A 17,092-nucleotide genomic window follows, 5' to 3' on the forward strand; every position below is an offset into this window, starting at 1 on the left:
CATTTTTCACTCCATATTATTATATACTTAATTCCTTTAGGTTAACTGAGGCACATTGATCCTGAACGAGATTTCCTGGTATCTTTTTAAATAAGATTTACCCCTTCTTTGAGGGCCAGAAAGCTTGTTTCTAAGACACAGAACTTATTGCACTATCAGATCCCAGATTTGGAACATGTAAAATCATAATATGGACCTTTTATCTCAGTCTTTCAGTTTCCAGTCATTATTCCTACAATAGCTGGGAGGCCAGCCATGTCCAATGAGTTCTTCCACCATTTCTGCAATATGTTCTTATTCATTTTAGAGAATTCAGTCCAATTTTTGTTTTAAATCAAGACAGAAATAATTTTTGATTTATGATTTCTAATTTATTCACTTCAATCTGACATTTTCTGCTTGTTTTAGATGTCTGTAGCTCTGTAGACATATGGACTCTCATTTCTTTGTGTGTTTCTTCTCCTTTGTAGTCTAAAGACAACATTTGTGAAAAAAATATAGACACAACTCAAATGCCCCCTCATACCAGTATTGCCATACAGCAAACAACAACAAGATTCAGAGTTTTAACCACTACCAGAGGAGCCATGACATCCCATTTGCCTACTAGTCTGCCTACAGAAGGTAAACTAAACTGGAATATGTGGTCTATGTTGAGTTGTTGGGTTCCACAAAAAGATTGCTATGGTTCTTCATTGCATTTTCCCTAAAATTGTGAAGTTCATGGTCCATTTCCAAGTTCTTTTTATGATGTTATTTTATGGGAGCAGTAGTAATTTAGAATTAAGGTTTGATTTAATGATATGATGATAAACATTGTCATTATTTATATCAGTAATGTAGAGGAGACCAGAGTTCAAGTCCCCACTCAACCATGGAAGCTCACTGGGTGACCTTAGACAAATCACACTTTCAGCCTCAGAAGAAAGGCAGAGGTGAACAAATTTGGGCAAGAAAATCTGTTGTTGGCTTACCTTGGGATAAATCAGAAATTACTTGAAACACATGAGAATAACAACTTCTACATATCTGGACCCATTGAGTGTTCAGAGGTGCTTATTCCAGACAAAGTGTGTTGGTTTGTGACTTCAGGGGCATGGAAGTTGTGTATTTCAAGTCCTTAATGAAATTTTAACAGAGTTCCATTGCATTTTGTATGTCTTTTAATTTCTGTAAAAGTTTTCATTATGAAAAAACAAATATAAAATCAATATCTCTTTCATTTTATATTTTTCTTAATACACTTAAAATTACTTTGTAATTGAAAATATGGAGGGCCTTGCAGTATTTAAAATGTGATTCCAAGCGAAAAGATTATACATCTACACACACACATACACGCTCCTACATACAAATTGAATAGCATTTGCTATTGAAAGCACTGAATATAGATAGATGGGGGGAAATGCTACTCAATTTGGGAGAATTCAAACTTGATAGAATGCATCTACAGCCCGTTTTTTCATGAGATGGAAGCAAACACATTATTTAAACTTGTCTACAAGAGGCAAATCCCTAACCCCATACATTCCCTTTCTTAGAAGGGAGATTTAACAGGATGTTTCAGATTTGAAATCACTACATTTCTGGAACCACAAACTGCCCATTAATGAAACCTTTACCATTGAATGGGTGAAGCATAGGGTTTTATAGGATCGCCTCTAGATATCTCTCCCAGAAAATGAACTGCTGTGGTTTCTGTCATTCGAAGGACGGTGACCACGCAACTTAAGGACTAATGAGATATTCTCCATGTGCAGAGTTATTTTTTATATTTGGTTCTGGCTCAAAATGGTCAGTAAAACTTGCTAACTTGATAACTCGTTAAACTGTTTGTAACTTTTTGTATAATTGTGACATGTTGCCATTGTGAAATACACTGCTTTGAAATTGGGGCCATCATTTTGAAACACCTTGTATTTTGTTGGGTGCTTGACCAAACTAGCAGTTTTATTTATGCTACTTTATGAAAAAGGAGAAAAGTTACTCTAGATTCTAGGTCTGTACAGTAGGGAAATGTCATGCTAGCATCTAGCGACTGTGTCAAGAAGTCGGGTGCTTATACAGCAGGCTGGTTCTGTGAAGTATTCTATCAAGAGAATTGAGGTTACTAGGAGACAGAAAGATTAAGCTTTGCAACGCCTCAAGGATAATGCCGAGAGGAAATCTTCTAATGCAAGAGAATATCTTTCAGTTCAGCAACACGGAAAAAAAGGATTCAGAGTTGTCAGTGCAAGCTTCTGAGCTTCGATTCTCAGTATACCTCTGCTAATAATGGCCCACTAACTCCTGGCTGCTCAAACTGACAAGGAATGGTAGAAATCTGGAAGCAGTAAAGAAGTTTAAATTGGTAGATTCTGTAAGGGACAACTATAAGAAACAGGAGCTTATGCTCTGATCTTCAAAGGATAACAAAGTCCTGGGAATCTCAACTGGGCATTCAAACGGTTTGCCAATGAAAATATACTTAAAAGATTAATGTTACCTGTGAGAAAGATAAACTGCTTTTATATGTTGCAAGCCAGGTTTAGATAATTGGGCCTGCTATTGATCTTTTCAAAATATGTAATCCCATGTAGAGCTGCACTGGATTTTCACCCACAGAATTTTTCAGATCAGAAAGCTGGATTTCAGGGACTGCAAAATACTCAAACAAAAGTCCATATGCTTTCTCTTCTTCTAACATGTTTTTCCCTCCCTACTGCATTTCCAATGATATTGAATACTCTCTCATGGCATTTAGTGACATTAAGTAGCTGATGAGATTTGCTACACAGCATTGTCACTTCGAGCAAATACATTCTGTACTCAGAGTTATTAGGTAATTTGGCAGTGGTCCCTCTTTCATCCTATACTATGCTGGCTTTATTTCCTTAATCTTCTAGAATAGTATAGATAGAGGATCAAATGAGACATCTGGGAAAGAGCATATTCCCAAGAATTAACCCATTTCTCCCTATCAGTGGAATTTCCTCAGCAGTCCAACTTGCAAATTAATTCTAGGATTACATTCAGCCAGTCACAGAGAAAGCATTATTTTTATGAGATCTTTCAATTAGGAAGCCACATGCAATTAGAAAAACACAACAGATAACAAATATCTCCTTTAACTAGGTTATCTGAGTCCACACTGCTATATATTCCAGTTCAAAGCAGAAAATGTGGGATTTCATTCAACTGTCTTGAAGGGGCCTTAGAATCTATTATGGAAGGATCAGAGGAAATATAGAGATATACGGCAGCCTTAACCTATATGGTTGATGGGAAAAAACCAATAAATAGTTCCACCTATATAAACAAATCATAAAAGAAAAACAAGTTTTGTGCAGAGAAATTAGTATTTTTAACAAATATTGAAATGTTCATAGTGTGATGGGGAAGCAAATAAAGATATCCAAATTATAGCATATTCATTTTATGTCTTTAGATACACTGCAGTGTTACTGGTCTGTATGGCCATAATTGAAAATGCTTGTGACCAGAAGCTTGTGACTGCTTTGGACTTTGGGTTTTTTAGATTTTGGAATTTTTATTTGCATATATGTACATAATGAGATATTTTTGAGATGAGGCCCAAGTCTAAATACAAAATTTGTTTATGTTATATGTGTATCTTATACACATAATCTAAAAGTAATTTCATGCAATATTTTAAATAATTGTGTACATTGGAAAGCAGATGGCTCACTATCTCAGACATTCCTGTGGACAATTTTGGATTATGTACGGCATTGAATTTTGCCGTTTATTATGTTGTTGACCGCATTGAGCCCCCCCCCCTCCCCAGGGGTGAGAAAGGTGGTATAGAAATACAATCAATAAATAATAAATACATTTTGGAGTATTTCAAATTTCAGAATCCCAGTTAAGGGCATCCCGGTTAAATGCAACCTGCAGTGCATTCAATCATATTCTTCTATAAATTTCTTTTCTCTAAGTGCTTTAATTTTCTTTTTCTAGATGATACCAAGATAGCTTTACATCTAAAAGATAATGGAGGTAAGTACAACTTTTCTTTGTGTTCAAACTTAACTAGCATTCCATAAAGCTCCATCAATCTGTGTCAGAGACATGCCTTGTTTTGGGCTCACGGGATATTTCATTTGTCTTTGCCACAGCACTGTGGAAGACCTTCTGAGAGATCATCAGTTGAATACATTCCTGTTATTGTCTGTGTAACATATTGCCACAATTAGCCAAACCTTTTCAAGATTGGTTAATTGGTTTCTAGAGTGTATGATCTGCCTTTCCTAACTAGGAAAACAAGAGTAGATTATGATACTCATCTGTTAACATTGAGACTCTAGTCAACTCTGAGCAAAGCTATTTAACAGAAAAATGATGCACTAATGAAAAAGAACACACATGACATTTACTGGTCATTATGATTATATTGTTTTTGGCCTCTTTTCTTGTTCTGGGATCTACTCTTACCAAAATGTGGCAACTACTGGGTTCATGTAACCAATTAATCATTATTAAGCTTGAAAAGTCTGATTCAATAATTTTTACATTGTGAGAAAGTGAGGAAATTTTAACAGAATGTTTAACAGATCCCTGATTTGAGTTTTGAGAGAAGGAATCCTCTTTCCATTTACCAACACCTCGCTAACTGTCTGGTACAGAGAGAAATCATATTTTTATCATTGTAACAGCCTTTAAAACTGGAAATGAATATTTATATTATGCCTGTTCATGAAATATTTTTTAACTTTTGTGTTACCCATTTTCTTAATTGTATGTTATTTGATCCACTTTGGGTTCCTTATTGAGAAAAAGTGGGAAATAAATAAACAGTAGACAACGTCCTTGATAACTAGGCCAAATAAGTTATTGTGGTTGAACAAATACATTCTGTTAAACAATGCGCAAGTGAACATGTTGACTTAAAGTGTATTCCTATAGCCTTCCAGCTTCCATTTGTCATTCAACAAATCACCTCAGATGTACATTTAATTTAAAATCAGCCTTCTACTCCCATCCACCAGACCTACCCATTTTCTTCTTCTTTTGCTTACTCCTTACCATCCTTATCCTAAAACCAGCTTGTAATGCAACTGACCATAATCAATTTATTCTAAATTACTCATTTGATCATATTGTGGTGTACCTCCTAAAGTTAAAAATGTGTTGCACATGCTTATTTGATCATAGCTCCATCATTATGTTGGAGGCTTATATATTTGTTTTGGACAGGGCTCTTCAGGCTTTTACCTCAGTTGTGCTAAGTGGATTTATTTATTTATTTATTTATTTATTTATTTTGCTTTTTAGACACCTTCAACACAGCTGTATAAAATCCACATTGAACTGGATTCTATGGCATTGTGGACTCAGATGATCCAGTGCAAAGCAGATATTGTGGATTATCTGCCTTTATATTCTGGGTTATATGGTTGTTTGGAAGGGCCTTTAGATTTTTCAGCATCTGTCTATAGTACTTTTGGTATTACCAAAGCCATTGGAGAATGTATCATTATGTTAATACCAACCACACTTCCCTTCCGCATCCTTATTAGTGGGTTGCTGCTCTTTATCCTATGCAGGCTTTTTTTGCATTTTAGAATTCAAAAATGTGTTAGGAGTAGAGCCATTACTCAACTTGTTATTTTCTTGGGATTTCAGTATTTATTTCTGAGGTCCTGTTATTTGCTTTTCTGCCGACAAATGTGCTTCAGAACTGATTTTCCTCCACGAAGAGTGGAGCAAATCAGTTCTTAATTGCTTCTCATCTGTGCTACGTATCTCTAGACTGTTTCACAGCAAAGGTCACAGTGTTCCACTCAGCGTGTTCTGATTTCTCCTTTCCACTCCCGAAAGAGATCATTAGGCATAAAATTTGCAAAAGTGGAAGCCACAGCAACAGATCTTGTTCCTGTTTGAGAAGCCTAGTATGGGCTGCTGTATATACTTGTGTATAAGTCTAGAAATTGTAGTTTAAAAATTGACCCCAAAACCTGGGTTGGCTTATGTCTGTGAGACACATTGGCATAAAAAGTGGTTTTGAACCAAAAAGTATAAATCAGCAAATAGCATTATTTTAAAGAGAACAATTTTGCTTGTGTGGGTTTCTTGGTATCTAATACAAAACAAAGTCATGCCCAAATGCCATCAAGTTCTCCCAACAGGATTTTCTTATTCAGATACTGAAGCTTGAAACAACTACTTGTTTGAATTACAATTCACAGAACATCCCAGCCCTTGATGTAGATGCAATGCTGTAACTGAATGGAATTAGAGGGAGGATTCAAAGAGTTGCAGTCTGAAAGAGTAACCTTTTTGAGCTTTATCAATTACCACAATTTTTCATTCTGGGAGGTTTGACCACAATGGTTTGTCAATTGTGCACTGTTTTACTACAGCTCTCAGGCTGAACTGATAAACAGTCTCTTATATGTCAGCCTTTTTCCTTTTCTTTATTTCCACATCATGTGCTTTGTCAGGCTTTCAGACAGAACAGTCAATCCCAGGCCAGAGAAATAAAAGAGTCATCCACATTCCCACAATGCATTCTCCCCTTAAACTCTTATCAAAGTGGGGGAAATGAGTTATATCTGATCAATGAGACTCTGTCATTAGTTGTGGTCCTTTGGGGCCCCAGCCGTCAATACTTGATTAGAAGCAGTCAAAGGATTCTTAATAATCCCACCTGGGCCTTTCACACTCTCAATGTCTAAGGCTATAATTTATCTCACAGTAACTTAATTACATTTTAAATCAAGCTGCACGTTTGGGTCAAACTGTTCTGACCTTTTTATTTTTTATGTGAAATTCGCCTGTAATTAAAAGCATTAAACACCTGTGTGGAAGCACAGAGTGACCTCTCACTGCAAATTCTGTCTTGGTTTTATCGCCTTCTCCTTGCTTCCCAGCACCGTCGCTTCTGATTTACCCAGATGTCTACTGTCTTTTGGAATGAAGGCTGTTTGACTGTGTGTTTCCCAGATCAGCATTTTTGATACTGTAATGTTGATTGATAAAAGCAGTAAAAGCAAGAGTAACGGTTGGTCTGGAAGTCGACAATTATTTTAAGAGATTCTGCCACTTCTGTGTCCTTTCAAACTTAGCTTCCTGATATTTCCATAGTGAATTTTCAGGCAAGAACAACATGTCTTTAAAGTTTAGCAAGAGCTTCTCTGCAATGTGTTTGAAACACTTTTATGTCTCCTGAAAAGGTAAACCCATTTAAAAGCCATGTCAGTGTTTATCCTTAAATTATAAAAATGTAATAATAAGATTTTCCCCTCAAGAGAGTCACTCAATTATAGATAAAAGGTTGAGTCAAAAGTTAATCGTACCTAGCAGTAAACATTGAAATCAGCGGACTTTCTGTAAGTCATGACTAACATAGGTTCTACCGGTTTCAACAAGTCTGCCCTATGGCAAAATCTGGATTTAACCTTATTAGGGATGACAGTTTATACATAAGACTTCCTGTTCCTCCTCTGGGATTTTAAAATCTCCAGTTTTACCCATAAATAGCCTATACATCAAAACTGTCACCCTGCTGTCTGACAAGATAGAAACCTGAGATTTTAATATGCTGATTTAGAAGAGATTTAGACTAAAAATTACAAACAAAAATAAAATTTTAAATAGCAGGATAAGATTCAAGAATTATAGAGTAAATCATACACCAAATTAAGAAAGTACACTAGAGTCTCATTTATCCAACACTCGCTTATCCAACATTCTGGATTATCCAACACATTTTTGTAGTCAATGTTTTCAATACATCGTGATATTTTGGTGCTAAATTCATAAATACAGTAATTACTACATAGCATTACTGCGTTACTGCATTTTTCTGTCAAATTTGTTTTATAACATGATGTTTTGGTGCTTAATTTGTAAAATCATAACCTAATTTGATGTTTAATGTGGCCCCCCGATTGTGGAATTCTCTGCCCACTGAGATTAGGCAAGTCCCCACACTAGCAGCCTTCAAGAAAGACTTGAAAACATGGCTCTTTTGCTGTGCTTTTGGAGAGTAACCATTTTATATTTCTTTTCCGTTGCTCCCTCTAATATCTATCCTCCAGAATACCCCACTCCCTTATGACCCTGTTCGCTGTGGTTTTTATTTTTATGTCTTTCTCACCCCGAGTTTTAACTTAATGTTCATGTGGTCTGCCCTTGTTTTCATTGTCTCCTTGTTTTATTTTGTAATGGATATTATTATTTATTGTATTGCTTATTGTATTGTGATGTGCTGTTCTTTTATATGCTGTTTACATTGTATTGTTTTGGGCATGGCCCCATGTAAGCCGCCCCGAGTCCCCGTTGGGGAGATGGTGGCGGGGTATAAATAAAGTTTTATTATTATTATTATTATTATTATTATTATTATTATTATTATTATTATTTTCCTTAATCCCTCCTTATTATCCAACATATTCGCTTATCCAACATTCTGCCAGCCCGTTTATGTTGGATAAGTGAGACTCTACTGTAACCAATTCAAAGATTTATACTGGTAAAGGGTATCACGGCATTAGCATTTTAAGATTACCTTTATACAATCATTGTAAAAAGAAATTAACTGCCCCCTTTAAGCGATTTCATTATGTCAGTTGACAATGCTATAGCTTAACAATTAGGTTTCATTTCTAAAGATTATACATTCAATTAAGTAATATTCTTGACTATACTTGCTATCCCTTCTTATGGTTGATTTATTGTGTTCTATGAAGCCATGCCCAAATTAATTTTATTTCTGCAAAAGTGAAGTTGCACAGAAGAGCACCATAGTGGATATAGTTGATACGGCAAAGCTAGTTGCCAGTATCCCTATTCCATCCAGCCATCTGTCCTGTTTGAACTAGAAATCACATGCATACAAGAAGATTAACACTTATAACATGATGATTCACAAACCAGCAATTCAGTAAACCTGTTTCATCAAGTTTGCAAGAAGCAAATCAACAGATCAGCAAACTTTTGCATTAGATATCTACTAGTAAGCCTTACTGTGGATTGACCTGTGTTGAGCATGCCATTCCAGTTACATAGTTCATCAATCTTAAAGGGAACAGCCAGAGAAAACGATTGGAATCTTAGATTCCAATAGCCCCCTCTTCTGCAATTTTCTGTATTACCCAAGGCCTCTACTCACTGAAAATTCTGAACCAATGTCTTATGCGGTTGCCACGAGAGAGGAAACTGCTGGGTAGGGAAGTCTTGTGCCACTTGTAAAGTTATTGATTTTGGCACATCCTGTTCCATTTGCATCCCTGTGAGAGACAGTCCATATTCTTTGATAAATTACTCCACTTTCTGGAGATGTTTGGGTTAGAATTACGCGAGTGGAAGTGTAAGGTCTATTGTACCCTCATGCATTTAGTTTGTACCATGTTGAATATTATTCATAATGATTACAGCATTTTATAAAGTCATTGGATGGTTAGTATAGTAGTTCAGCTGATAAACTGTGCAAAGATATTTAGAAATCATAGTTTCTTTACAGTATACTGACGCAACACATAACCTCTATGAATTGAATGTGATCACTGAATATGTGTTGCAAGTGTAAAGATGAATGATGAATCCAGCAGGCAGATAAATTTCTGAATCACCCTTCACCAACTTGTTAATCTCCATCTGATTTCCAAGTTAAAGCCATCATGGTAATACGTTTGAGATTAGAGGAGTTGGATCCCAACATTTTCAGGGCACTAGGTAGGGAGGGTGCTCTACACCATACCTACATGCCCTTAATCAAAGCTGAAGAGTTTCTTTTACAGCTTCAGCACCCACCTGCCCAAGTCAACATAGCCACTGACCTTCTGTGACTTCTGGGAATTGTAAGCTAAAAAGTCCCAAACCTTTCCTATTATTATTATGTTTATTATTATTATGTTTATTTATACTCCACCTTTCCTCGCCACAAGGAAATTCAAAGTGGCTTTTCCAAGTTCTACACAAGAAACCAGAAGACAATTATAACACTAGCACCTTTGCCTTTAGTTGACCGTAGTACTTCCATGCTGTCTCTGTATATAGTACACCCATATTGTCCCAATCAGCTTGTTTGGACTATAGTTTTTAAAATCATTTTTAGCCTGCAGCCATGATGACTGAGGAGTCATTGCCCACAAATTATCCTTTCTATGCACTGATCTTAGCAGACATCCTTTAGTGTTTGGCAATCTCTATACAGGAGAGAGGAAACGAACCTACAAATTTGAGAACAAGGAGGAAGGAAACCATCATGGCACTGGATCTATTGATGACTATGCAATCCGTATTCAGTTCACACATTCTCCAAAGATAGAATAAGTATTACAGGACTATCCTGTTTTACGGGGACCCCATTGACACTGACTATTTAATGTAATTCAAAACCAGCTTCAGACTGGCGGCTAGACAAACAACTTCCACGAAAACTTGTGAAAGAGAAGCCTTTCATGCACATCAGTGCTCTCCGCTTTGTGTAATCACCATTCAACCTCAAATGGGTAACAGGATTTCCTATGTAATCATCTTCACAGTGAAACAACTTTCTTCAATACTGGTTTGACACTGACTTAAGTGGTCAGTGTAGATGTGCCCAAAAAAGCGCCTTTCATTTTCTCAAAACAGACGTGTCAGAAGAGTTTTTCAGCCCCACACATGAGGAAAAGAGAAATGATTGTCTCAAGTAGCAGTTTTTGGGGGTCGTGACAAGGCAGTAAAATATTTGACATAACTTAAAGTGAATAGCAAAGTTCTTTCTTTATCTGCTTCAGGCAGAAAAATATTTTGAGATGATCATGACCAATATGGTCAGTCAGGCTGATACAGGTGTATGTTTAAAAATACCATATATACATATATTGTATCAATGAATTGTTTACTTTAAAAGGTCTACTGTTTCTGCATGGTGATATTTCAGTCCCTTTTTGTTACAAGGTTCTCTGGAAAGTGCTTCTGTGGGTTTCAGGAAATGATGAGTTGGGTGTTTAAACCGCTCTCTGTCCATTTAACAAAAGGCTTGTTTAAATTCTCTGCCAGAAGAGAAACTGCTGAAGTCATTCATCCTGGGTAACCAGCCTCCCAGATTAATAATCTTTACTTTGAGGAAATTTAATCTAGTCACATTGATAAATTGCCTTCAGTTTGTTTCATAGGGTTGGTGAATGTGCTCAAAAGAGTATTGGTGTAAAATGTCTGGAATTAATCAAGGCTCCTTATTTTCACCCCTATCACAAAGCATTTTATACATTATACTGCAGAAAGTGTGCAGTATGATGTATAAAATACACAAACTAGATTATTCATATCTTGAGTGATAGGACTGCTGCTTCATTTCTGCAAAGATTCCAAATGCCACCATATTTATTTTATTTTTTATCTCTTGATTTGCTTTGAAAAGCAGAGGACTGGACAATGCCTGCGGGAGAGAGATTATACTTTTGTTATATCTGAATAACTTGCACGCTGGAGAAAATGCAGAGCTCCTATAGAAATTATGTGTTATACTCATAAGCAGCATGTCTAGGCCAAATAACAAAATCAGTTTTTCCTTCTGGAAACTGTAATGTCAAAAGGGGTTATGATGTATTTCACAGATGATCTATTTCTGCAGCGCTTCTTTTGAATACAGTGAGAATGCTATTCGAATCATAACATTGAGGATTATAATTTTAATTGTTCATAGCAAAACATGTTTGGGGGATAGCCTGATCTTACTGGTAGACTAAAATACTAATGATATCCATATAACATTACTGATGCATATCTACATATTGAGATTTTACATTGAAGAAGAGCTAGTTGGAAGAGACCACCAGGGCCATCCAGTCCAACCCCCCTACCATGCAGGAATACACAATCAAAGCATTCCTGACAGACGTTCGGCTTCTATTTAAAAACCTCCAAAGGAGGAGACTCCACCACACTTCAAGGCAGTATATTCCACTGTCAAACAGCTCTTACCACTAGAAAGTTCTTCCTAATATTTATGTGAATCCATTGCTACAGGTCCTAGTTTCTGGAGCAACAGAAAACAAACTTGGCATTCTTTCAAATATTAATGGGATTATTGCTTCTAAGAGAGTGGCTGTGCCTAGTGGAAGATTCAAAGGATTTTAGTCTAAAAAAGAAACTTTCTCAAACTCTGTTTCTGTATCAAAACATCTGTATCTTTGGAGGTCTAAGGAAAGAAATTTTTTTGTCTTACCTGAAGTGCTTATCTAGCCACAGTTTCAGTCTTAACTAGGAAGGTCTTTGGGGACTTTGTTATCAGTTTGTTATTAGCAGACTGAAGGTGTTTTTCTTACGGAGCAGCTACTTTTTTAGCTACTGCTAGCAAATTCACAACAGGAGATATGTAATCATTCTGAATCAGAAGCAAATTATCTGAAGTACGTATCCTAATTAGACTAACTCTGCAATCATCTTGTAATTGGTTTGTAGACTGCATACACATGGTACGTTTGCCTGCCTTCCTTCTACTATGAAGTTGTTTAATTCACACATATTTGTGTACTAGGAGGGGCAATGCAGTGCTTTCTGGACAATTTTGAACTCATGGAAAATGTATTTGTCTTTTCATTAACAGTCAAAAGAACCCAAACCTTAACCATTAAACCTAAGTAGGGGGCATGTTAACTCCCAGGAATCCTGGACAGTTTGACATCAACTCCCAAAAATTTAGGAAGTCAGCTAATATCATCTACAATTTAGTAACTTAGTAGGACATTACTGAGCAATTTGTGCCTTTTCCTATCTCTGACTGCAGAGATTTTGCCTCCCTCTTCCATAGGGTAATGTAAAGGTAAAGGTTTCCCCTAACGTTAAGTCCAATTGTGTCTGACTCTGGGGGCTGGTGCTCAACTCCATTTCTAAGCCGAAGAGCCGGCATTGTCCGTAAACACCTCCAAGGTCATGTGGCCCGCATGACTGCATGGAGCGCTGTTACCTTCCCGCTGGGATGGTACCTATCGATCTACTCACATTTGCATATTTTCGAACTGCTAGGTTGGCAGAAGCTGGAGCTAACAGTGGACGCTCACTCCGCTCCCCGGAGTTGAACCTGCGACCTTTCAGTCTGCAAGTTCAGCAGCTCAGCGCTTTAACACACTGCACCACCTGGGGCTCCTTCCCTCTTCCATAGGAGATCACAATTCTATACACACATTCCAAGTAAGCAATCTTCAATAAGCAAATGGGAATCTTACACATGTTGAGAGCTAGTTGGTGTAGATGTTTGTGTGTTCAATTATGACTCTGGAGATCAGGGTTCAAATCCCTGCTTGGCCATGGAAAGTGATTAGGTGCCCTTGAGCAGGTCATACTCTCTCAGATAAAGGTAAATGCAATTCTCCTCTGAACAAACATTGCCAAGAAAACTTCATGATAGTCACCATAACCTGGAAATGACTTGAAGGCAGATGGCAACAACAATCTTGTATGTGAAGACACTTTCCTTCAGGTGTTACTTAGAAGTAGGTACAGGTTAACAAAACAGTCTTCAATCATATTCTGCAGAGCTTAGAAAAACAGAAATCCTAACACAGACAGCTAAACATCCCTATTATATTCATCATATTGATGATATTCAGGGATTTTTGGTGTTCGTGAAGAATTGTGTGTGGGCCATTTTGTCCATTCCCCAACCAAGTTTCCCTGGGGACAATGAAAAGCAGACTTTGTTTCCATCAGTCCACAAAATCTCTGAAATACACCTGCATTTTGTGGCATCTTGTTTCCCAACCTCTCATTTTAGAAGCATCTCAATGTTTTCACACAGCTCACAAGCTGGTCATCCTCATCAGGCAATTGTCTCTTGTTGTTTCTATTGCTCCTCCATCATATTTCATATTGACCCTAATAAATGTAACCTAGCCCACCATTCTATTAGCACTTTATTTGTTTGGAAGAGTTACCAGATGATATTACATCCAACCAAACTTTCCCATTTCCTTTTGATAAGATCCTTTTGGGTCTTAGTTTCAAGAGTGGAAGCTACAGCTGAATTATATTTATTCAGAACTTCAACTTGCTGTTCATTCTTCATCTCTTCTGTTCTATGACAGTTTGATTGAACCACCCATGCAGAGTTTTTAATTATGTCATAACAGGCTGACAATCCACTCTTAATTTTTAACTATCTTTTTCCAGCTGGAAATTATTCCAGTTGCATAGACTGTCCAAGTCTAAAATTGTCCTTAGCCATCTGTAGCCTGATGCTGATGAACTAACTAAAATGTACTAAACTAAATGACAGCAGTATAAATCAGGGTTTTATGGGGTAGTTTCAGCAGAAATAGATTTGCTTTAGGACATGCTTGCTCCGCTTTGACCCTTTCTCCTTTGCAAGTGTGTGTTACTATGCAGACCACATTGCTGTGAAGCTTAACAAAATGATAGCTTTCAGCAATATTTTTATAAGGTACTTAAGCTCTCATCAGATCAAAATATTTGAGAGCTATTTAATATGCATCTGCTCTGCAATAGCAAAGAACTTTAGAAAATGATGCTCCATGTTTCCCAGATTTAATTGACTCTTGTTCTGAAGGATTTGGGACAGCTCTTAACCTGAAGGCTATGAGACACAATAATGGCCTACAGCTTTCGAAATAGAATTCAATTAATGCAAATTTGTAGGAAAGTGTGAATGCATTAGTGAGAAAACAAAAAGTCAGTTCCTACATGGTCTAATTTGGAAATGTTAAAATGCCTAAGTTACATTTTTAAAGGTGGATATTAATATAGTTGAGACAGAAATAATAAAATAATCAGGAAATATGCTTTTCTTCAGAATTACATGTGCCTTGGCACCTAACATGTTGCATGTGCAGAAAAGTGTGAAAGTAAAATGAAATCTTGCTCAGCTGAGCGTATACATTTTTCTTGCAGCCTCAACAGATGACAGTGCAGAAGAGAAAAAAGGTGGAACTCTTCACACTGGCTTGATTGTTGGCATATTCATACTAGTCCTAGTTGTAGCAGCAGCAATACTTGTGACAGTTTACATGTACCACCACCCAACATCAGCAGCCAGCCTCTTCTTCATTGAGGTAAGCTATAATGGGCGCTTTTTTCCTGGCCAGGGGCTGCCCTATTTCCTATAAGAGTCCTCCGAAGAACTGGCATTTCCTTTTAAGTACTGGCATTTGTCTTCTTTTGTTATGTTGTTGTTGCTGTGATTTCATTTACAATCTTTGCCTTTGGGTTGACGGGGAAAAGTTGTGTTTCAAGCCCATGAAAAGACATTGCTTTTTTTTAGGTAAAGGTAAAGGCTTTTCCCTGACATTAAGTCTAGTTTTGTCCGACTCCGGGGGTTGGTGCTCATCTCCATTTCTAAGCCAAAGAGCTAGCATTGTCCGTAGACGCCTCCAAGGCCATGTGGCCGGCATGACTGCATGGAGTGCCATTACCTTCCTGCTGGAGTGGTACCTATTGATCTCACATTTGCATGTTTTCGAACTGCTAGGTTGGCAGAAGCTGGGGCTAACAGCATGAGCTCACCCCACTCCCCGGATTCGAACCGCCAACTTTTACAACACACTTCAAAGGATCAGTCTGAACGCAGATTAGAGATAACTGCTCTCAAATCCAATCTTTATTGAAGAACACATGACTTTGGAGAAGTCAAGAATGACTCAATGTTTACATACAACTATTTTTATAACTTTTGATGCTACGTAACACCACACGTAAATATCATCATCAAGTCCCACCTCCAATATCACATTACTACCCTTTTCACACACTAGACCAATTATAACTGTTTATACTTTCGGTCCCAAGTTCCCAGGCATATTTTATCTTCTTCTGCCAGGTGCTTCTGGGATTGTTTATGTTATGACTCCCAGTTACAGGGCTGAATTACCAAAGCCCTGTAACTGGGTTCCATGACATGGTGCCCTCCTTTTCTTCGTCCTCCTCTTCGGTTCTTCCTTCATCACAAATCTGAAACAAAACAATAATTCTATGTGTCCATTTTGTCCAAAGTACCCAGATATTTTTTCAGTAAGCTACGATGGAATACAGGGTGAATTTTCCCTAAACTTTTTGGCAATGCCAACTGGAAAGTCACTTCGTTGATAACACCCTGTATTCTAAATGGTCCAATATATTTGGGGCCCAATTTTTTCGAAGGTAGCCCCAGTTTGATGTTTTGGGTACTTAACCACACTAAATCTCCTTTCTCCAATTTATCACCTTCCACCCTCTTTCTATCTGCGAACACTTTATACTTTTTATGTGCTTCCTTTAAGGATGCAGTCACTTGACTCCAGCATTCCATCATTTGCGTTTTCCATTTCCCCGCCTCTGTTCCCTCATTCTCTGTCCATCTTGGCAGCTGGGGCAGAGGCTGTATTTCATACCCGTAAACTACTTCAAAGGGGGTTTTGTTTGTTGCTGAATGTATAGTCGAATTAAAAGCTAGTTCTGCAAAAGCCAACCACCGAGACCAGTCATTTTGCCTCATGTTAGAGTACATTCGAAGGAACTGCCCAAGTGTCTGCTGAGTGCGTTCTACCGCCCCATTTGTCATGGGGTGAAAAGCAGAACTTAAACTCCTTTCTGCTCCTAGCATTTCCAAGAATTTTTCCCAAAATTTTGCTGTGAATTGTACTCCTCTGTCACTGACCACTCTACTGGGACATCCATGCAGTTTGTAAATGTGGTTTATGTACAATTCAGCTAGTTTCTCGGCTGATGGTAGTTTCGGCAGTGCTATAAAGTGGGCCTGTTTAGAAAACAGGTCTAATACTGTCCAAATATAACGATGTCCTTTGCTAACCGGTAGTTCCCCCACAAAGTCCATAGCTACACATTCCCAAGGTCTGGTAGGTTCTGCTACTGTTTGTAATAATCCCATTGGTTTCCCTCCTCTCGATTTATTTCTGGCACAATCATCACATTGAACCACATGGTTCTTTATGTCCTTCCTCATCCCTGGCCACCAGCAATGTTTTGCTATTGCTTTTGTTGTTTTTGTAATTCCTGTATGACCAGCGCTCTGGTTATTGTGAAAACGATTCAAAATCTTGATCCTTAATGTTGCTGGGATATACAGTTTCTTGTTCACAAACCAAAATCCCCCCTTCTGCTCCCCCTGTTCTGCATTGGATGCAATCCACTGGTCTCCTTCATAAGA

At 37.5% G+C, this 17,092-nt stretch overlaps 1 protein-coding gene across 1 annotated transcript in view; it reads left to right on the forward strand.

The window, feature by feature from the left end:
• Positions 1-17,092, forward strand: part of plxdc2 (plexin domain containing 2) — a 241,142-nt gene that overhangs the window by 211,884 nt on the left and 12,166 nt on the right. Inside the window, exons 11-13 of the mRNA XM_008112452.3 lie at positions 471-624; positions 3,961-3,999; positions 14,842-15,002. Of these exons, the coding sequence (XP_008110659.1) occupies positions 471-624; positions 3,961-3,999; positions 14,842-15,002 (354 nt within the window). The remainder of the gene's footprint in view (positions 1-470; positions 625-3,960; positions 4,000-14,841; positions 15,003-17,092) is intronic.

The sequence above is a fragment of the Anolis carolinensis genome, chromosome 6 (genome assembly GCF_035594765.1).
Source record: "Anolis carolinensis isolate JA03-04 chromosome 6, rAnoCar3.1.pri, whole genome shotgun sequence".
NCBI lineage: Eukaryota > Metazoa > Chordata > Lepidosauria > Squamata > Dactyloidae > Anolis > Anolis carolinensis.